Genomic DNA, 23,307 nt, shown 5'->3' with positions numbered 1-23,307 from the left:
ATAGGGCTAGTTAAATAAACACTGCCCCAGATTTAACCATCATATAGATGCACGACACCTCGTATTGCACCACCCCACCCTAGCTCTACCTGAACATCAATACAATGTTTCTCTGACTTAATGGGCCTGTCCAGTGGCTGATGCTGGTTTTGTGGGAGCTCTGGTTCTGCTATAAGAGACCTGGGGTAATTGAATGATTCAGTGTAACCTCCAAAATAAATGTGAATGATGAAAAATTAAAAGCAAGGTCTTGCAATATACTCTGCTGGACAGGGTATGTTTACCTTCATGCATTTTGTTGTACCAATAGTAGGCAGCAGAGAATATCACTGATGGCAGTCTTGAGAACCTATATTCATCCTTGCCTCCATCTAGAATTTTAGACCTGAGAACTGATGCACTCTGGATTGGGCCCAGGAACATTTAATTTTTCCAATTAAATGTGGAGGATATGCAAAACTATTACCAATTACTAATGACTGCAAACTAAAACTATTACTGCTACACTTCCCTTTCCAACTGCAAGAAAAATGTTCTGGTCCCAGATAATAATCGTTATGACACGACACCATCCAGCTGCAACATCTCTCACAGTAAGGTAAATAGAATTGTGTAAATATACTGAGTTAGCCAACAAACGTGTACCCATACCATCCCAGTATTAAATCAGTCTATCCATTGCCCCAGGCCTCTCTTGTATAAAATGTGTGGCCTTCAGGTAACTGGCAACAATTTATGGGCAGGACCATAAGTCACTTGGGGAAGATGGATTTTTGTCATTTAGATATTGTTGGTGTTTTTTTAAAGTTATTCTGTCCTCTGTGGTGGTTGCATATGGGATCATTTCAATCTGTAATTAGGCCTATTGTGTTGTTATTGTTTCAATGCTGGATGGTGTTGTGAGCACAGGATTGCCATTTTTTCTATTTTTTCTTTTTCTTCCTTCTTTTTCTTCTTTTTCTTTTTCTTCCTTTTTTTTCTTCCTTTTTTTTCTTCCTTTTTTTCTTTTTCTTCCTTTTTTTTCTTTTTCTTTTTCTTTTTCTTTTTCTTTTTCTTTTTCTTCTCCCCACCCCCCCATGGGGGCTTGTCATTTGTCAGACTGAGTTTGGTGCTCTGTTTTTAAGGGCTTTCATGATTCACAAATTACCTCCCAGTATTTGTGAATTAAGAACAAGTAATGAAATGAATAAATGAATAGATAAATAATAGATGAATAAATAGAATAGAAGAAATAGGTACTGATAGATAGGGCTGATGATTATTGGGATATCCCGGGTTTAGGCACACAAAGTGAAGAAAGGTTACCAAAAAGAGTGGTATTGTTGTGTTGTTGTTCCTTAGACTGTCTGGCCAAGCAGTTTCATCTCCCTGAGAAACACCACAGCTGGAACAGGGTTATCCCATAAATCCTGTATTGAGTTTGTATTTTGTTGTTGGCATGTATGATTAAGTACAATGCAGTCTTCCATAATGTGTTGTATGGTATGGGGTGAAGTATTGCATCCTGGACAGATATCTGCAATGTGGTCATCCAGTCTCTTGTAACTTGGAAAGGCAAGATGGTTGCACTTGCACTACCGTCTGGCCAAGTGATACCTGTTCTTTTGGTGGAGAGGGGAGTCAGAGGAATGGATATCAGAGGGTGTGGCATACAGTAGTTGGAGAAGTGGGCAATATGATTATGGATATGCTTCTAGCGGCTGGTGTCTGGTGGTTGTGGAGGAATAGAAGAGAGTTTGTGTGATATAGGTATTTGGGTGGTATTTTGATGTTCTGTCATGTAGTGTAGTGGGTGTGCTGTGGTTGTGGAGACTGCAGCAAATGCTTGTGTAAGAGTACCTCTCGTGTGAAGGTGATCCTTGACTTTGAGGACTTTTGTTTCATGGTGTAGATGGTCTGTAGTTATTGTATTTGTGCAACAAAAGTTCTGTCAAGGATCACCTTCACACGAGAAGGTGATCCTTGACTTTGAGGACTTTTGTTTCATGGTGTAGATGGTCTGTAGTTATTGTATTTGTGCACCCCCTGGGGCTAGGGGGTATAGTATAGAATATAGCCCCCGCCACGTCGGCTGCGTGTCGTAAGAGGCGACTAATGCCGATCCCCGAGCGGGGCTCTTGTTTCCCCGCACTCTTCTCTTCTCTTCCGCTTGCTGTCCCCTCCCTCCGACCTAATTTTCAGCTGCCCCTCTCAGTAGCGGCGCTACACCCATCCTACGGTAATGCGTCCCTGCCAATAGGTTCGTTGGTGGCAGGGTATCATGCCACCTCGAAGGGCGCCTGCATTGCAGCACGGTAAGCCGGTGCAGTAGGATTTCGATCCAAGTCCTAGCCCAGGCGTGAGGCTCCGCCTGGTGCCGTCCTCCCTTTTCTCACTTACAACCCGGCCCCCTAAATCCGGCTCCAGCTGATGCAGTTGGTAAGACAGCGTCATCTACCCCGAATAAAAGACTCCTTGGCATCGAATATGCCCCAAGGCGCCTAAACTTTTTCGAGCTCTTGAAGCTAGTTACCCCTTTTGGTACTGTCGAACGTATCTCTCTTCGTGTCAAGTCAAATTATAACAACTTTTATGTGCGTTTCTTAGCTCCATCAGAATGCATTGCAGCCAGCGTTGCCCTCAATGTTAATAAAATCGCGGATTCGATCTTAAAATGTTCCATCCTAAAAATATCAAATATTGAAGAACAAGACGATGACTTCGTCCCTAATGATACATACCTTACCCCCGAGCTCCCTGAACGTCCCCATCCTTATGCTTTAGCCCCCGTGTATAACCTGGTGACTGTCGAGGAGGGCAGTAACGATGTCCTAATATTTGATATGATCAACAAAATGATCGCCAACCCTCCACTCGCTCCAAAAACCTTCACGCGCTTGGGTCGCAACACCCACCTAGTGAAGGTAAGACCCCACCAGGGATTTATGCTCCAGGGTACATCCGGAGATTTTTATGGCAGCGGAATCCTCAAGATTTCTCCAACCCCCTGGGGCTAGGGGGTGTAGTATAGAATATAGCCCCCGCCACGTCGGCTGCGTGTCGTAAGAGGCGACTAATGCCGATCCCCGGGCGGGGCTCTTGTTTCCCCGCACAGGGCTTCCTCTTAGACTTCCTTTTCCACTCTTTCCTTCTCTTCCGCTTGCTGTCCCCTCCCTCCGACCTAACTTTCAACCGCCCCTCTCAGTAGCGGCGCTACACCCATCCTACGGTAATACGTCCCTGCCAATAGGTTTGTTGGTGGCAGGGTATCATGCCACCTCGAAGGGCGCCTGCATTGCAGCACTGTAAGCCAGTGCAGTAGGATTACGATCCAAGTCCTAGCCCAGGCGTGAGGCTCCGCCTGGTGCCGTCCTCCCTATCCTCACTACAACCTGGCCCTGGCAGCCAATCATGAAAAAATCTTGTAGTGGGGTGGCCGGCCCCCCAAATCCGGCTCCAGCTGACGCAGCTGGTAAGACAGCGTCGTCTACCCCGAATAAAAGACTCCTTGGCATCGAACATGCCCCAAGGCGCCTAAACTTTTTCGAGCTCATGAAGCTAGTTACCCCTTTTGGTACTATCGAACGTATTTCTCTTCGTGTTAAGTCAAATTATAACAACTTTTATGTGCGTTTCTTAGCTCCATCAGAATGCATTGCAGCCAGCGTTGCCCTCAATGGTAATAAAATCGCGGATTCGACCTTGAAATGTTCCATCCTAAAAATATCAAATATTGAAGAACAAGACGATGACTTCGTCCCTAATGATACATACCTTACTCCCGAGCTCCCTGAACGTCCCCATCCCTATGCTTTAGCCCCCGTGTATAACCTAGTGACTGTCGAGGAGGGCAGTAACGATGTCCTAGTATTTAATATGATCAACAAAATGATCGCCAACCCTCCACTCACTCCAGAAACCTTCACGTGCTTTGGTCGCAACACCTACCTAGTGAAGGTAAAACCCCACCAGGGATTTATGCTCCAGGGTACGTCCGGAGATTTTTATGGCAGCGGAATCCTCAAGATTTCTCCATATGATGACTATAATGGCTCAAAGGGTAAGATTTTTAACTCTTCCCTTAGTAGCCTTCCAACCACTACCCTTCTTAACATGTGCCCCCAGAACGTCTTGGATGCCCACGTAGTATCCAAGTATAGCCCAGAAGAACAAAAGTTTGTCCCAACACCGCTGATAATATTAAAGTTCTCCAACTCAAATCCCCCAGACGTGATCGTGATTGGGCCCCACCGCTGTACGGTTAGGTCCTACGTTCAATCGCCAAGGACATGCACCCGCTGCCTGCGGTACGGTCACTCCTCCAAGATCTGTAGTTCTCCTGCCCTCTGCCGCAACTGCGCCAAACCATCCCACGTCACTGAGGGTGAATGCTGCGATCTTGCGCCAAACTGCGCTGCTTGTAATGGCACTCACCGCACATTCTCGAGGGAGTGTGAGGAACACTCCTGGCAAAGACTGGTCTCGGAAACTGCGTACAATAACCGAACCAGCTTTCGCGGTGCGGCAGCCATCCTACGGGGGGGTCAGCGCCCCACGTCTTACGCATCGGCAACGAAGGCTTCAGTAAAGGCTAACCCGTCGCTCCTTCCCTCATCATCACATCCGGATACCACATCATCCGCCGCGACCGTCCCCGCACAATCCTCTCAATCTTCACGCCAGTCGACCTCCCAACGTGTCATATCTCGCGTCACCGACAGTAATCTCATACTTGATTCTCCCCCTCCACATCTGACAAATACATCCAATCTTGGCACTCTGGATCCAGTTAATCCTTCTTCTCGACCCATAATGTCTTCTGATGGATCACCGAAGAAGCGCCCTGAAGCCAGTAAGTCACAATTGCCCCAGAACAACACTAAGCCTAGCAAGTCATCAAAATCTTCAACTAAGGTCTATAGATCGCCCACACCATCCTTTGAAAAAAAGCCCCCCACTTCGGGACAATCGTACTCTCAGCCCCCATTGGCGCAATCTAGCGCAAACTCATCATCAATGAGTGACTTCCCCCAGATGACATCCATTTCCACCCCGTCGTCTGTGCAGGATGGGGAGATTCCTGACACCGAAGACGTTATGATGAAGAGCCCAAGCAACTCCACAACTTCGCTTTTGGACCTTCCATCATTCCCGCAGTTACCTAAACATCCCCCTGCCCTTTCCGGCAAGAAGCTTCCCCAGAAACGACCCCTGCCCGACGGCGACTCGAACGACCGCCCATCCAAGACCGCGCCCTCCAACACCTCCCTTCAGCCTCCTCCCTCAGTGTCCCCCAAATCCAATAAAAAGCTTGCACAGCCTCACCCTATCAAAACCACGCCAGATCCGTCGAGGAAACAACCGCCTCCTAATCCCGATCCATCTTCTAAATCACCAGAACAAAGACCGAAAGAAAGAGACCAGAGAGCAAAGACCTTACCTCAAAAAACTCCTATGGGACGCGAATCTCGTAAACCCCATGATGGCCAACTTAAGCAGTCCCCCATCGGGGGGCGGCACTCTAATTAATTCTTCAAATTCTCACCACCCACGACACTCCTTCAAAGATAACCCACGAATTTTTATTCTCTTCCCCGGATTCCCCCTTCTTGCGAGAGGTGTGGCTCTCCCTTTTCCGTTCGTCATTTCCTGCTCGAGTGCAGATACTACGAGCCTTGGCGGCGGAAGTGGGGCCTCCCTCCTGACCTCCGTAAGATGCTTGGTGCTACACCCATGATACAACCCCTTGTAGGATTTTTAAAAGACGTTAATTTATTCTATTATATTTAATCTTAACTGTGTCATACCTATGTATTGGTAATCTTACTTCTATTGTAGTTCGCTACTTAATGTCTAGGCTTCGTATATATTTCGTAATTATTTTAATAATTAGTCAGACAATAACGTTGTAGTTTTTTTTTTAATTTTTAGAATCTAATATTTTAACCTCGTTATCTATTTTATCCCATGGCACGAATGGTCTAACGACCCTGTGCCGGGCTTTTGCCCACTCTAATTAATCAATCAATCAATCAAGATTTCTCCATATGATGACTATAATGGCTCAAAGGGTAAGATTTTTAACTCTTCCCTTAGTAGCCTTCCAACCAATACCCTCCTTAACATGTGCCCCCAGAACGTTTTGGATTCCCACGTAGTGTCCAAGTGCAGCCCAGAAGAACAAAAGTTTGTCCCAACGCCACTAATAATATTAAAGTTCTCCGACCCGAATCCCCCAGATGTGATCGTGATTGGACCCCACCGCTGTACGGTTAGATCCTACGTTCAATCGCCAAGGACGTGCACCCGCTGCCTGTGGTACGGTCACTCCTCCAAGATCTGTAGTTCTCCTACCCTCTGCCGCAACTGCGCCAAACCATCCCACGTCACTGAGGGTAAATGCTGCGATTTTGCGCCAACCTGCGCTGCTTGTAATGGCGCTCACCGCACATTCTCGAAGGAGGGTGAGGAACACTCCTGGCAGAGACTGGTCTCGGAAACTGCGTACAATAACCGAACCAGCTTTCGCGGTGCGGCAGCCATACTACGGGGGGGTCAGCGCCCCACGTCTTACGCGTCGGCAACGAAGACTTCAGTAAAGGCTAACCCGTCGCTCCTTCCATCATCATCACATCCGGATGCCTCATCATCCGCTGCGACCGTCCCCGCGCAACCCTCTCAATCTTCACGCCAGTCGACCTCCCAGCGTATCATATCTCGCGTCACCGACGGTAATCTTGTGCTTGTTTCTCCCTCTCCACATTTGACAAATACATCCGATCTTGGCACTCTGGATCCAGTTAATCCTTCTTCTCGACCCGTGATGTCTTCTGATAGATCACCGAAGAAGCGCCCTGAAACCAGCAAGTCACGATCGCCCCGGAACAACTCTAAACCCAGCAAGTCATCAAAGTCTCCTACTAAGGTCTATAGATCGCCCACACCATCCTTTGAAAAAAAGTCCCCCTCTTCGGGGCAATCGAGCTCTCGGCCCCCAATGGCGCAATCTAGCGCTAACTCTTCATCAATGAGTGACTTCCCCCAGATGACATCCATCTCTACCCCGTCGTCTGTGCAGGATGGGGAGATTCCTGGTACCGAAGACGTTATGATGAAGAGCCCAAGCAACTCCACAACTTCGCTTTTGGACCTTCCATCACTCCCGCTGTTACCTAAATATCCCCCTGCCCTTTCCGGCAAGAAGCTTCCCCAGAAACGACCCCTGCCCGATGGTGACTCGAGCGACCGCCCGTCCAAGACCGCGCCCTCCAACACCTCCCTTCAACCTCCTCCTTTAGTGTCCCCCAGATCCAATAAAAAGTTTACGCAGCCTCACCCTACCAAAACCACGCCAGATCCGTCGAAGAAACAACCGCCTTCTAATCCCGATCCGTCTTCTAAATCTCCAGAACAAAGACCGAAAGAAAGAGACCAGAGAGCCAAGATCTTACCTCAAAAAACTCCTATGGGACGCGAATCTCTTAAACCCCATGATGGCCAACTTAAGCCGTCCCCCATCGGGGGGCGGCACTCTAATTAATCCCTCAAATTCTCACCTCCCACGACACTCCTTCAATGGAACATCCGAGGTCTCCATGCGAACGGGGAGGAGTTGAAGTGCCACCTCCGTGAACACAACCCCGGAGTGGTCTGTCTTCAAGAAACTATGCTTCCCTCCAGTCACTTATAATCTAGGTACGAACTACAGGTTCTACGGTACCGTTCCTGCAGCTGGTTCTCCAAGCAGGGGTGGTGCTGCGATAGTCGTCCACGCAAGCGTTCAACACACTACCATCAATTTGCGCACAACTCTCCAGGCGGCCGCTGTACGGGCCATCCTTAGTAAGAGCTACACGATCTGCTCCCTATACCTGCCGCCAAGCTCTAGCGTTCGTGCTTCCGACATTCAAGAACTTATCGATGCACTCCCACCCCCATTTATTATTCTTGGTGATCTGAACGCACATACAGTAGTCCTTCGTGGCATATCTCTTCCCGTAACGAGAAGGGCCGCGCCATTGAAAAACTTTAGAGGAGAACGAGGTCTCCCTCATGAACGATGAAAACCCAACTTATCATAACATCTTCCTCGACACTACTTCGGTCCTGGATCTTGGGATCTGCACTTCAGCGGTCCTCGTGGACTTCTCCTGGAGGGTGTGTGCGGATTTACACGGCAGCGACCACTACCCGGTAGTAGTTTCTCGTGTTTCTCCTCCCCCCATCTCCCAGCCCCAAAGGTGGAAGTTGAAAGCGGCAAATTGGCCACTCTTTGGGGAGCTGTGATCCGAACTAAGTGACTTGCACATGGACGACCTGATTCAAGCATATAACCAATTTGTCTCAATTGTTCTTAACGCCGCCGGCGGATCTATACCGGTTAGCCGCCCGCCGATTGGCAGGCCGCCTGTTCCTTGGTGGGACACCACCTGCCGGAAGCTTCGTGACACCGCTCGTTCCTGCTACCGGAGTTTCCGTCGCCTTCCGACGGAGACCAATAAAATGGTGTACCAGAAAGCGGTTGCGATCAAACGAAAGTATATGGAGGAGGCGAAGCGCAAGTCATGGCAGAACTACGTATCGACATTAAAACGTCGACGCCTTCGGCGTCAGTTTGGAACCGAGTGAAGAAGCTTTCCGGCAGGTACATACCATCTCCTCAGCCGTCCCTCCTTATAAATGACACCGTTGTCTCAGACCCGTGCGAGGTGGCCGAGGAACTAGCCACACGCTTCTCCCGTGTTTCCAGCTCTACTGCCCTACATCGAGAACTCCAGCTACCGGATCACGTGACGAATTTTGATGACCATGCTCCCACAAACACTGAAGCTTACAATCTGCCCTTCTCCCTCCGCGAACTCGAGCACGCCATCGACCAGACGCCGAATACTAGCCTAGGCGATGACACGATTAGTGTCGACATGATTAACCATCTTCCTTCGGAGGCTCTCACAACCCTTATGACGATATATAACAGGATTTGGTACTCTGGTCTCTTACCATCATGTTGGCGATCGTCTACGATCGTCCCCATAGCCAAACCAGGCAAGGATCACCAGATCCCTTCTAGTTACCGGCCGATCGCCCTGACGAGTGTGTTACGCAAGGTGTTTGAGAGGATGGTCAACCTTCGACTTACCCACCACCTGGAGAGTAGAATCCACCTCACCCCATACCAGTTCGGCTTTCGCCGACACCACACCACCTTAGATCATCTGCTCCGTTTTTCGACACACGTGCAGGACGCCCTAGTGCGCAACATGAATACCATCACCGTCTTCTTCGATCTAGAGAAGGCGTACGACACGACTTGGAGAGGGGGTATCTTGATGAGCCTCCTCGAGATGGGAGTGCGGGGTAGGATGTTTTCCTTCCTTCGAGCTTTCATATCAGATAGAACTCTGAGGGTGAAGATCGGCGGAGCATATTCGTCGCCCAAGCCCCAGGAGCAAGGTGTCCCCCAAGGCAATGTCATCAGCCCCACCTTGTTCTAAGTCAGCATCAATGGGATAATCCAGGCGGTTGCTGAGGCAGACACTTCGCTCCAGTGCTCACTCTAAGCTGATGACTTCCTTTTGTACTTCTCCATAAACCTTTTAACAGCAATTACACGCACTCAGCGCGGTGTAAATGCTGCTACTTCCTGGGCCTCTCGCAGAGGCTGCCGATTCTCCTCATCGAAGACGGTGGCGATGCACTTTTGCAGGCCTCGACAACGACCGCGCCAGAATGTTCCTCCACACATTATCATGGGAGGCATTCCAATACCCTATGAACAGTCAACTAAGTTTCTTGGGGGTCATTTTTGACCATCACCTTACGTGGAACAGCCACATCCTCAGTCATAGACGATCTTCCCTCTCCGCCCTCAACATCTTAAAGGCGGTTTCTGGACGCGACTGGGGAGCGGACCAGCCTTCGCTCCTCAGATTATACCACGCCCTCATAAGATCACGGCTGGATTACGCGTGCCAGATCTATTCCTCGGCAAGTGCGATGTCCCTCCGCTCCCTCGATACAGTACACCACCAGGCTTTGCGACTGTGTACTGGTGCCTACCGTACCTCTCCTGCCGAATCCCTCTACGTCCTCTCTGGCGATTTGCCGCTCTCTAACCGAAGGAAGCAACTTTTACTCTCCTTTTACTTCAAGTGCAGATCGTTCAGAAAGATACCATCTTTTGACGTGGTTAATAACGTGAGATTCAGGGATGCGTACAACACCAAAAGATCAGCTTCAGTCCCACCGCACCTACGCGCGCTCCATCTACTTGAGGAGGGAAGCGGCTGCCCCCTTAAGGTGTCGAGTCCAGAAACTTTGATACCTCGCCTTGGTGCTGGCCAATTCCCGAGTTCTGCCCCATGAAACGGTCAAAAAGTGGGCACCTGCCCTACGTCGTTGCTGCCTCGTTTGAGGAGCATAAAGAATTACATGCCAACTCCATTGCAGTCTATACTGACGGCTCAAAATCTCCCGCTGGTGTGGGCTGCGCAGACGTTGCATCATCTCAAACTTTCACAACAAAATTACCCTTCACCTCATCTGTTTTTACGGCTGAACTTTATGCAATTTTACTCGCTTTGAAGCATTTTATTTTTGATTCAGATTTTAATGATTTTACCATTTATAGCGACTCTCAATCATCAATTTTAGCACTTACTAGCTTTATTCCGTCCCACCCCATGATATGAGATCCAAGAGTGGCTAACGAGAACAGCGGCCAGGGAAAAAACTATCCGATTCTGCTGGTCCCCCGGGCACGTCGGTATCATTGGCAATGAGAAGGCGGACAGGGCGGCCAAGTCTGCGGCGGCCCGTTCCTTACCATCGCGCGGGGATTCTCCCTTTTCCGACATCCGCACTACCATCTCCTCCCGCGTGCGTAGAAAGTTTGACACCACCTGGGACAATATTAGAACAAACCAAAAACTACGGAGCATAAAATGTTCTGCAGATCGCTGGCCACTCCTTTCCCACCACAACCGTTTTTATCCGAAACTTTTAAACCGTTTACGTATTGGACATACAAAGGTAACTCACGAATTTTTATTTACTCTTCCCCGGATTCCCCCTTCTTGCGTGAGGTGTGGCTCCCCCTTTTCCGTCCGTCATTTCCTGCTCGAGTGCAGATACAAGCCTTGGCGGCGGAAGTGGGGCCTTCCTCCTGACCTCCGTAAGATGCTTGGTGCTACACCCATGATACAACCCTATGTAGGATTTTTATAAGACGTTAATTTGTTTTATTATATTTAAGTTTAACTGTGTTGTACCTATTTATTAGTAGTCTTACTTTTTGTGTAGTTCACTGCTTAATGTCTAGGTTTCGTATATATTTCGTAGGTTATTTTGATAATTAATCGGACAGTAACGTTGTAGTTGTTTTAATTTTTAGAATTCAATATTTTAACCTCGTTATCTATTGTATCCTGTGGCACGAATGGTCTAACGACCCTGTGCCGGGCTTTTGTCCACTCTAATTAATCAATCAATCAATTATTGTATTTGTGCAGCCTGTAATTGTCTTATGGGCCTTGTTTTGTATGGTCTGTAAGGTGTTGTGGTGTCTTGGTGAGATTAGGGGGCCATGCAAGGCTTGCATAATTCATAACGGAATACAATTTTTTTGTCTGAACTTTGTTCCTACAATTGATTTAAGAGCATTAAGTTTAGGTATGCCTTTTTGTTTCAATGACATGGATATGTCTTATGTTCCCTGAATATTAATTTACTTTTTCACCAAACCCTGTGGTAGGGAAGAAGAATACTGCCTCGATGTCCCCATTTGAGTTCCAAAGGGTATATTCCTTAGGAAAAAAAAAAAATTAGATTTGTTTTTTCAATGTGCATGGATGTGGTACAGATGAGAGTGAAAGGGATGAGATAGGCAGTATGTTTGTGAGAAGATGGATGTGTTGACATGTTGGTTTACTATGTTATATATTTTTTTTTCAGGTCCAATATTTATAGAATCTGCCGTAATCCAAGATTTAAATGCTGGTACAATAAATGAAGTTGATATGCACAGACTGTTTACAGACACTGCTAGTAAGAATATTCAGGTATGATTCTAAGTTCATTTGAATAAGATTTGTTGTTCAATTTTCACCAAGTAATTATTACTTTATATGTATACATATAGATATATATAATATACATGCATAAATACACGACTTGGTGGCGCAGTTGGTAGTCCCTGACTGTCACTACAGCAGTCTGGGTTTGAATCCTGCCCAGAGCTGAAATAATTTCAGTATCGCTGCACTTCGAGTCGTTACTCGAACTCTCTTAGGCAGGGAGTTGGGGGTGTGTGTGCATGTAAGGTCACAGCATTACCTGGAGATCGGTCATATGAGCTCTGAGCTCTCCTCCAGGAGGGAAATGGATGTCGATCACGAGTGTGTGGCAGTTACTCCTTGTGGCTGCATATTTATGACTAAAATAGGAAGGAATTTTGAGGTGAAATTATATAAATAGAATGTATCTGGCAACTCCCTGTAAACCCCTCTCTTTGGGACATTCATATTTGTCAAGTCTTACATTTTTGTGTAAATCAACTCTAGGTTCCCCATTGTTCTATTTCCACTCCTATATCAACCAGGTCATAATATCTTCCTCTTTCCTGTGGAGCTCGTTCATTTTCAATTCAAACTTCCTCCATGTTACATCTCTTACATATACCAAGGCTTTTTCCCCCTTACAAGGGAGGTAGCCAAAAAGGAAAAAGCATAAAATCATTCCCACCCATTCCATCCCTGAATACACTCCACACCCCTCCACCCTCCCTCTTATCTTAGCACCTCCTAGATGACGGGTCATCCCTGCACCTTGTCCACTGCCCTGGGTCAGAAGCAGTGTCGCAAGATACAGCACATCCACAGCAAGGACGCTTCATTAAATTGGCGACCCCCTCCCCCTCCGTCCCCCATGCATAAAAGAAGACGGGGAGAAATCCCCTCAGGCTGCGTCAATCAAATTTTCCTCACACATACTACCTCATCCCCCCGCCCATTCCACCCCATGCATCACAACATCATCCATATACAACCATTCTCCATTCACCCCTGTCTTCTGTCCTCTCCCGTCCTTCCTCAACAGACATTCCCCTCTTCCCCATAGCCTCCTTCACCCCATCCATCCACCTCATCCTAAGACGTCCCTTCATATTCACTCCCTCCACATCTGCCTTCCATACCTCTTTTACTAGTCTTTCTTCACTCATTCTTTCCATGTGTCCAAACCATCCTAATACACTTTCATCAACCCTATCTCCCAACTCCCTTTCCACCCCCGTTCTTCTCTTCACCTCCTCATTTCTCACTCTATCTAGCCTAGTAATCCCCATCATACCTCTGACACCTCATCTCACACATTCAAACTCCTCTCTTCTTCTCTTGTGTTCCATGTTTCTGCCCCATACAATGCTGTTGGCACAATCACTCCTTCATACAGTCTCCTCTTAGCATCCATTCCCAAATGTCTATTCCTCATTACACTCTTTAATCCACCAAGGCATTTACTCGCTTCTCTCAATCTACATTCCACCACCTTCACTCCTTTTCCTGCCACATTTGCACCCAAGTATCTAAAACTATCCACTTCCTCCAGTCGCTCTCCCTTAATGCTCACTTCTAGTTTACTGCCAATTTCACCCCTTGTACATCTCATCACCTTACTTTTACCCACATTTATCTTTAGCTTTCTTCTATCACATACTCTCCCAAACTCTGTCACCAACTTCCTCAGTCCCTCCTCTGATCCTGCCACAAGCGCAGTGTCGTCAGCAAACAACAGCTGGCTCACCTCCCACTTTTCTCCATTTTCTTTAACCATCTCCAATCCCTGACCCACTACCCTTGCATTTACCTCTTGCACTACCCCATCCATGCATAAGTTGAACAGCCAGGGCGACATAACGCATCCTTGACAAAGTCCCACCTTTACCTCGAACCACTCACTCCCTCCATTTCTAATCCTGACACAAGCTCTACTACACTCATAAAAACTCTTGACAGCTCCTAGAAGCTTTCCTCCTATCCCATATATCTGCATAACCTCCCACAGTGCCTTTCTGTCTACCCTATCGTAAGCCTTTTCCAGATCCATAAAAGCCCAAAAAACATCCTTCCCCTTTCCTATTTTCTCACATTTGTTTTACCACAAAGATCTTATCCACACAACCTCTACCCGTCCTAAATCCACACTGTTCCTCACCAATTACTCCCTCTGTTCCTCTCCTAATCCTCTCAATCAAGATCCTCCCATAAGCCTTCCCAACTACACTTAACAAGCTAATCCCTCTGAAACTACTACATTCACACTTGTCCCCTTTTCCCTTGTAAAGTGGAACTATACAGGCACTCCTCCAGTCCTCCGGCACTCTACCCTCTCTCCAGCAAACATTAAATAACCTCACCAACCAGTCCACCATCACTGTACCTCCTTTTTTTTTAGACATTCTGCATGGCATCCATCCAGACCAGGTGCCTTACCTGCTTTCATCATCTTAACAACTGCCTTCACTTCATCCTTCCTTATTTCTCCTCCATTTTCCTCACTCATCACTGTCATTTTCTCAGTATTTCCCACTGCAACTATCTTTCCCTCCCTATCCTCCTTCACATTTAGTAACTCCCTAAAATATTCTGCCCATCTTCCCCTTACTGCCTTCTCTTCCATTATCATCTCTCCATCTGCACCTTTTACCTTTTCTTCTCTACTTGATTCGCCACCTCTTCCTCTCTTAATTTCTTTCCAAAACATCTTTTTATTACTTTCAAAATTTTCTGTCATACTCTTACCCCACTTCACATCTGCTCTCCTCTTTGCCTCCTTTACCATTTGCCTTACTTCTCTTTTCTTTGTACCTCTCATATGACTCCCTCGTCCTATTTTGTAACCAATCTGTGAAAGCTTGCTTCTTCTCTTCTACAACCTTTGTTTCCTCATCCCACCATTCACTACCCTTCCTTCTATTTCCTCTTGTCCTTCTTGTTCCACACACCATCCTTGCACACTTTGACTCCCTCCTTGAACCATCCCCATTCCTCCTCCACACCTAGCTCTACTCTATCCTTCACTCCCTCCCACTCCTCCTTCAGCTTCTTCTTGTACTCCTTTTCCTCTTCATTTAAAGAGTTCACTCTAAGCACCTCCCTACCTTTTGTCCCTTTCCTTTCTCCATCTATCCTCCACTCTCAACTTACCTTCCACCAAAAAATGATCTGATATTCCTCCACCCTCTCCCCTTAGCACATGTACATCCTTAACTCTTCCTATCATAATCCTATTTACCACTACATAATCCATTAGCACTCTACCACCCTTCCATCCACCACCCTCTCCCATGTGTACTTATGCTTGACTTTCTTCCGAAACACTGTATTTGCTATCATCAACTCTCTATACACATCACCATCAACTCTCCACACGATTCTTTCCTGGAACTCCACATTTCCCAACCACTCCATCAAATGGACAATTTCCTCCCCTAGCATTAAGGTCTCCCAGTACTATTACATTGACATTTCTCCCTAAATCCTCTATGCACTCATTTAAATCTAACCAAAAGGCCTCCCTTTCTTCTACACTCCTCTCACTGCCAGGCCCATATGCACTTACAAAGACCTACATCTCCTTTCCCAGTTTCACCTTCATCCACATTATCCTTGAGGAAACCTCCTTCCACTCCACTACACGTTTACCTATCTCTTTACTTACTAGAATAGCCACCCCTTCCCTCCCTCGCCCTCTCTTCACTCCTGATAACCTCCCACTTACACTCACCCTTCCCTTTCAACTTAGTTTCACTCAAAGCCAACACATCCATCTTTCTCACAAACATACTACCTATCTATCGCTTTTACTCTCATCTGTACCACATCCACGCACATTAAAAGACCCATACCCTAGGGTGTTGGCCGGAAAATTCCCAGACCCTCTTATGCCTTTACTCCTGGTAATCCTTCACCTATCCTATATCCACTCCTGTTATCCTCTATACTATAATGCCTGTCCCTTACCTGTGGAGATTCCTTGAAGCCATGAAACTGTCTTAGATTGATTTCATTATGTCTCATCCCACTACCCCCCCAGGGCCCAGTACTTTGACGTAGTGGGGGGCGGGGGCTTGCATGCTGTGAGGAATGACTGAGCTGTGCCAACCAGGTCCAACAATGCTGGAGAGGTCATCCCTGAGCTTCCAGGCTAAAACTGTGCCAAACAGATATAAATTGACGACCCCGGCCTGATCTTGATTATGGACTGGACTATTCTCTGGATTCGATGCCCTCGCCCCATGACAGTTGTCAGTGATATATCAGGGGTAACGAATAGATAGGGGACCCCCCACCCTCATTATCCAGTGAACTCCCCTATCCCTTTCCTTGTTATTCACTACCCTACTCTCCTTTTCTCAACCTTTTCTTTTACTACTCGAGAGGTTCTGACAGTTAAAGGTATCCCTGAAACCCTACCAGAAATCGGCAAAGAGGCTGTTTCTAAAAACAAGCTACAGTGAAGTTCTTCAAACAAACAAACCCAACACCATTGTAACATCCTCGACAAACAAGAATAAAAACTGCAGACCTTCAGAATAAACTTCTAACCCCCCTCTTTGGGGGAGTCCCCAGGCTTCCATGAGGACCTATCGGACTTCCTCAGAGACCCTCCGAGCATCCTCGGTGGCCCTCTGAGTATCTTTGGAGGCCCTCCGAGCATCTTTGGAGGCCCTCCGAGCATCTTCGGAGGCCCTCCGAGCATCTTCGGAGGCCCTCCGAGCATCTTCGGAGGCCCTCCGAGCATCTTCGGAGGCCCTCCGAGCATCTTCGGAGGCCCTCCGAGCATCTTCGGAGGCCCTCCGAGCATCTTTGGAGGCCCTCCGAGCATCTTTGGAGGCCCTCCGAGCATCTTTGGAGGCCCTCCGAGCATCTTTGGAGGCCCTCCGAGCATCTTTGGAGGCCCTCCGAGCATCTTTGGAGGCCCTCCGAGCATCTTTGGAGGCCCTCCGAGCATCTTCGGAGGCCCTCCGAGCATCTTCGGAGGCCCTCCGAGCATCTTCGGAGGCCCTCCGAGCATCTTCGGAGGCCCTCCGAGCATCTTTGGAGGCCCTCCGAGCATCTTTGGAGGCCCTCCGAGCATCTTTGGAGGCCCTCCGAGCATCTTTGGAGGCCCTCCGAGCATCTTTGGAGGCCCTCCGAGCATCTTTGGAGGCCCTCCGAGCATCTTTGGAGGCCCTCCGAGCATCTTTGGAGGCCCTCCGAGCATCTTCGGAGGCCCTCCGAGCATCTATGGAGGCCCTCCGAGCATCTATGGAGGCCCTCCGAGCATCTATGGAGGCCCTCCGAGCATCTTTGGAGGCCCTCCGAGCATCTTTGGAGGCCCTCCGAGCATCTTTGGAGGCCCTCCGAGCATCTTTGGAGGCCCTCCGAGCATCTTCGGAGGCCCTCCGAGCATCTTCGGAGGCCCTCCGAGCATCTTCGGAGGCCCTCCGAGCATCTTCGGAGGCCCTCCGAGCATCTTCGGAGGCCCTCCGAGCATCTTCGGAGGCCCTCCGAGCATCTATGGAGGCCCTCCGAGCATCTATGGAGGCCCTCCGAGCATCTTCGGAGGCCCTCCGAGCATCTATGGAGGCCCTCCGAGCATCTTCGGAGGCCCTCCGAGCATCTTCGGAGGCCCCCTCAGGCTTCCTTGGAGGCCCCCCCAGGCTTCCTTGGAGGCCCCCCCAGGCTTCCTTGGAGGCCCCCCCAGGCTTCCTTGGAGGCCCCCCCAGGCTTCCTTGGAGGCCCCCCCAGGCTTCCTTGGAGGCCCCCCCAGGCTTCCTTGGAGGCCCCCCAAGTTACTCCGGAGGCCCCTCAGGACATGAATATGCTTTCTACAGGTCCCTACCTCTTCCAGGTGTACTTATACAGGGAGGACCAGGCATAGGTATAGGCATAATTGTTTACGAGTCAATGAATTGTCGAAGCCTTCACCTAAATTCTGCTTTACAAGCATATGCAATCCAGATTTTTACCACTAAATGGATTGCTCTATGCTCATTATATCTAGAGCTTGCACTAGAAAACCGATTGCAAGATGATTCAGGCAATCCCTGACAACTAATACTGGAAGACCTACAGAGTCTGATAGACCAGCTATCCCGACCATTCATTTTAATGAGGGATTTTAATGCCAGACACAGGCTGTGGGGAGAAAGAACATGTAATCATTGGGGCAATATAGAAGAAGACCTACTAGACAATAACGACATTGTACTACTAAACGAAGGTTCCCCAACCAGATACGATCTCGCCCACAATTCTAAATCGGCCATCGACTTCGCAATCTGCTCCTCGTTAAGACTAGAATACCAATGGTCTGTGGATGAAGATTTATATGGAAGTGATCACTTTCCTATTCATATGCAATTAGTGGAAATATTCCATCCCCATGTTTACCAAAATGGAAAGTTGAAGAGGGAGACTGGAAAACATACCAAGACTACACAAAAATAGACCATAATAATGAAGATTTTCCAAATGCCTGTGTTGCCTACGAACATCTCGAGAGTATTATGATAAATGGGGCCATGAAGTCCATACCAAAAACTCGAGGAAATCCCAGACGCGCTGTAGTTCCATGGTGGATAGATGCCTGTGCCTTAAGCAGAAAAATCACTAGAATTTGCTACAAGTAGTACAATAGATGACCTATAGCAGTTAACCTAATAATTTATATAAGAGCACTGGCCAAACAAAAGAAAACATTCAAAAAAGCAAGGAGAGAATCGTTTATCAGATAGATAAGTAAATTAAAACAAGACTCTCCCGTAAGCTTAGTATGGAATAAAATCCGAAAACTAATGGGAAAATTTGTACCATCTCCATTACCCATCCTTAAGATTAACAATAGAATAGTTTCTGATCCCCTTGAGGTAGCAGAAATGTTTGGACGACATTTCACAAACATTTCAAGTGCTCCCCACTACACTCCCTTCTTCAGAAATATTCAAGAAAGTACAATAGTTATTCCTCCAAAAAGTAAAAACATGGAGGCATATAATCTCCCCTTTACACTAACAGAACTGGAATACGCAATACCTCTATCATCTCCAACTTCACCTGGTGAAGATAATATAATTTACTCAATGATTTCACATGTTCCTACATGCACCAAAGAATTTTTCCTAAATATACTGAACAAATTTTGGACTACAGGATCTTCACCAAAGTCATGGAAGACTTCAATCATTATAACCATACCAAAACCAGGGAAAGGGTATAGACCCATAGCTCTAACCAGCTGTGTATGCAAAATATACGAATGAATGATCAACACATGTCTTGTCTGGTTTTTAGAGTTGAAAATTCTCCTCAGACAGACAATTTGGCTTTAGAAAAAACAGAAGCACTATGGACCCTTTGATATTTCTTACCCGAGAAATTCAGAATACTTTCGCCACACAGAGCCAAACTGTAGGAGTCTTTTTCGATCTAGAAAAGGCTTATGATACCACCTGGCATGGTGGCATCCTAAAACAACTTCCCGAATGGGGTGTTGGAGGAAATATGTTCTTTGTGATTAAAGATTTTCTTACTGATTGTATCCAGAAAGTAAGAGAAGGTTCATCTCTCGCTTTGCCATATACCCAGGAGGAAGGCATACCCCCAAGGAAGTGTCCTCAGCCCAACACTGTTCAACATAGCCATTAATGGACTACTAAAGCAAGTACCAGTCGAGGTGCGTGGCTTGGCATATGCAGATGACATTGTTCTAATCTGTAGCAGGCCATCAGCACTGGAGGCAGGCCAGAAAATAGAATGCCATTAACTCTACCACTGAATGGGTGGAAGAAAGAGGCTTTAGATTCTCCCTGGAGAAAACTAAAGCAGTCAGCTTCTGCCGAAAAAAGGTAAGAGAAGAAATCCCAACCCTAACCCTGGAAGACTCAATTCTCCCATACGAGGATCAGGTCAAGGATCAGGTCCTTGACAAAAAACTAACTTTTAAAACACACTATTGAAATAATATAACGTGAAAATGCTTCAACATCTTGAAAGTTGTTTCACGTTACAACTGGGGAGCAAATAGAACAACTGTTATGAATATACCAAGCTTCGTACCTAAGCAAAATGGATTGATGCCAAATCTATGCGGGCCGCCTGTAAAACCACCTTAGGAAAACTAGATGTCATCCATAGCATGGCTATACACATCTGCACTGGTGGGTATAAAACGACACCAATAGACAGCCTAAATGTTGAAGCCAGCATACCTCCTCTTCCAATTAGAAGGCAGGAACTAGGATTGAGATAACTAACAAGAGTACTGTCATCCAAAAACAACCCCAACTACAAGTTTGTTAGAACACCCAAAGACAGAGCTCCAACTTGACCTAACCCCCCTGGGGTTCAGTACTTTGATGTAGTGGGGGGGGGGGGTTGCTTGCGTGTAGCAAGGACGGGGGGTTGCTTGCGTGTAGCAAGGACGGGCTGCTTGCGTGTAGCAAGGACGGGCTGAGCTGTGCCAGCCAGGTGCAACCATACTGGAGAGGTCAACCCTAAGCTACCAGACAAAATCTGAGCCAACGGACTTTTGTTGATGACCCTAGCTTGTCTCTGACTATGGACTGGAATATTCATAGGATTTGCCACCCTCACCCTCTGACAGTTGTTTTAGGATGAGGTTCTTGGTGTAGTGAATAGATAGGGGGTCCACCACCCTTTTCCTTTGTGAATTCCCCTATCCCTATCCTTCATATTTGCTACCCTGCTCTCCTTTTTTCACCATCTTTCTCTAATACTTGTTAAGGAAGGTTCTGGTATCTTGGTGCCTCCCAAACTACATGTCTGAACCCAATCAAGTGGGGGATGTATACCACGAGGTCACTACTCCCTGTGAGGGCTGAAAGCTCACAGACTGGGGAATGCATGTTTGCGAGGTAGGTACTAGGCTGTAGACTTCCTTTCTCTCTATCCAGTGCACATGCAGAGTGACTACGCCGGCCCCTTCCGAAATGGGACAAAACTAAAGAGGACAAATCTCCGGGTTGACAGTCTCTAACTCACCTCCGAGGCCCTGCATGTATAAATAGTAGTTTCTGGAACTTCCTGACTCTGCAGACTTTTCTTAGATTGCTTGGGGCATCAGGCAACTGCAGTATCATCTCATATGTATTGATCTTTCTTGATATATGGTGTGGCCCTATAGATATACACGATCATGGTGGCTGTTCAAACTGTATATTCTAAACCTCCACTACTACCACTTACAGGAGGGTTTTGATTGAGAAGATTAGGTGAAGAGCAGAGTGAGTAATTGGTGAGGAACTGTGTGGGTTTAGGACAGGTAGGGGTTGCGTGGATCAGATTTTTGTGGTAAGGCAGATGTGTGAGAGCTTTAGGAAAAGGTAAGGATGTTTTTTTCCTTTATGGATTTGAAATAGGCTTATGATAGGGTAGACAGTAAGGCACTGTGGGAGGTATTGCATATATGATATATGGGATAGGAGGGAAGGACAGTAAGGCACTGTGGGAGGTATTGCAGATATGATGTATGGGATAGGAGGGAAGCTGTTAAGAGCAGTTGAGTTTTTGAGAGCAGTAGATCCTGTTAGAATTAGAAATGGGCAGAGTAAGTGGTTTGTAAAATATGAAAGCATAATGAGTAATGTAATTAATTTAATTCATTTTTGGATTATAGGTAAATTGAACATTCTATAATTAGTTGTATTAAAGTAGGATATATTGTCATTCTTGTATCATTGAAGTCCTGTAGATTTCGGTTTGAGACTATTGTTTTGTATTTTGGTTCCAACAACACATTTTTATTAAACATTGAAAAGATAGCTCCTACTATAAGGGTGGCCGACCACAGACCAAAATTGTGATTTCACTAACTTTAGCCAGCCTAATGTCTTGTACATTTCAGGAAATTAGGTGCAGCTTAAACTTTGCTTCCGATTTGGAGGTGAACAATGTGAAGGTGAATTATGCACATGATAAAGAAGACTCTACCAATGAAACTCTCCACTTTAATGGCTTAAATCTACCATACCTTAAGAAGATTGGAGTAAAAATAAAGGGGGATATGACAGTAGAGGGTTCAAAAACTTTCAGCAGTCAGCCAACTTTCAACAACTTGGTAGCCACTGGTATGGATAATGGTTTAATAAAAAAAAGTTTGTTTGGTAAATGCTTTCAGTGCAGTGTAAGATTGTACAATTTTTCTAGGTGGCCTAAATGGATATTATGCTGAGGACCTGGTTGTGCTCAACAAGACTGTCCAAAGCTATTGTAATTTCAAGGCAGGTGTAAAGGCAACTATTCTAGAGGTAAGTCATTGTTGTCCTTGTGTTTTAGTGTTGGGTATAAAACTATAGTTTCCCATTGTCAGAAGGGTTAAGTTTTCCCACCTACTGTGAATCCCATTTTGAAATCTTTCATCCCTCTTATGAGCTCCCTCTGGGTTCAAGTCCCCCTTGGGATTTGATGCTGATAGTGAGGCAGTAACTAAGACTGAAGGTATATTGTCATTATCAAACCTCTCAATTTAAGTTGCTTAATTCTTCAAACTAACAACAAAGAGCCCTGTGGCAATGATACTGTATGGTGAGGGGCAGATCATGATCTGGAAGCCCTTTGTCACAACCCACACAGCAGGTGGTGTAGATACGGTGGTTACCCTTCATTGGTATTTTCAATACACCTCGGCTTACATTACTGAGCAACCCAGTCTAAGATCCACTCTGCTCACCCCACACTGGGAGGGGGTTGGAAAGAAAAGTATACATGGACATATCAAAAAGTTCATTTTCCATATTTGATTTGTGCTGTGTACCATCCATGACACATCATGCTCTCAAATAACCGTGGCAGTCTATGGAGGTTTTCACATGCCATGACCATGTGAAGGGGGGACGGAGAGGGGGGGTCGCCGATTAAATGAAGCGGCCTTGCTGTGGATGTGCTGCGTCTTGCGACACTGCTTCTGACCCAGGGCGGTGGGCAAGGTGCAGGGATGACCCGTCATCCAGGAGGTGCTCAGATGAGAGGGAGGGTGGGAGGGGTGTGGAGTGTATTTAGGGATGAAATGGGTGGGAGTGTTTTTATGCCTTTCCCTTTTTGGCTACCTCCCTTGTAAGGGGGAAAAAGCCTTGGTATATGTATGTATGTATGTATGACCATGTGAGAAAGTGCCCATAGACATAGTTATTTATGAGCATGACACTGTCGTGGACAGCGCCCAGCAAAAAGTTGACTTGTGAAATGAGCCTAAATGTGTGCATAGACGACTGGTACCTACTTTGGGTGGTTCTGCATGATGTACAGCACATCTGCCCATTTTCTAAAT

General features: G+C 46.8%; 1 protein-coding gene across 1 annotated transcript in view; it reads left to right on the top strand.

The window, feature by feature from the left end:
* fs(1)M3 (female sterile (1) M3) overlaps positions 1–23,307 on the top strand; it is a 233,366-nt gene that overhangs the window by 132,195 nt on the left and 77,864 nt on the right. Inside the window, exons 28-30 of the mRNA XM_076192535.1 lie at positions 11,932–12,038; positions 21,886–22,108; positions 22,188–22,288. Of these exons, the coding sequence (XP_076048650.1) occupies positions 11,932–12,038; positions 21,886–22,108; positions 22,188–22,288 (431 nt within the window). The remainder of the gene's footprint in view (positions 1–11,931; positions 12,039–21,885; positions 22,109–22,187; positions 22,289–23,307) is intronic.

The sequence above is a fragment of the Oratosquilla oratoria genome, chromosome 11, assembly GCF_046742065.1.
Source record: "Oratosquilla oratoria isolate Oo_2021 chromosome 11, ASM4674206v1, whole genome shotgun sequence".
Taxonomy (NCBI): domain Eukaryota; kingdom Metazoa; phylum Arthropoda; class Malacostraca; order Stomatopoda; family Squillidae; genus Oratosquilla; species Oratosquilla oratoria.
Note: the sequence above shows the minus strand (reverse complement) of the source record. Positions and strands in the feature narration are given on the sequence as shown.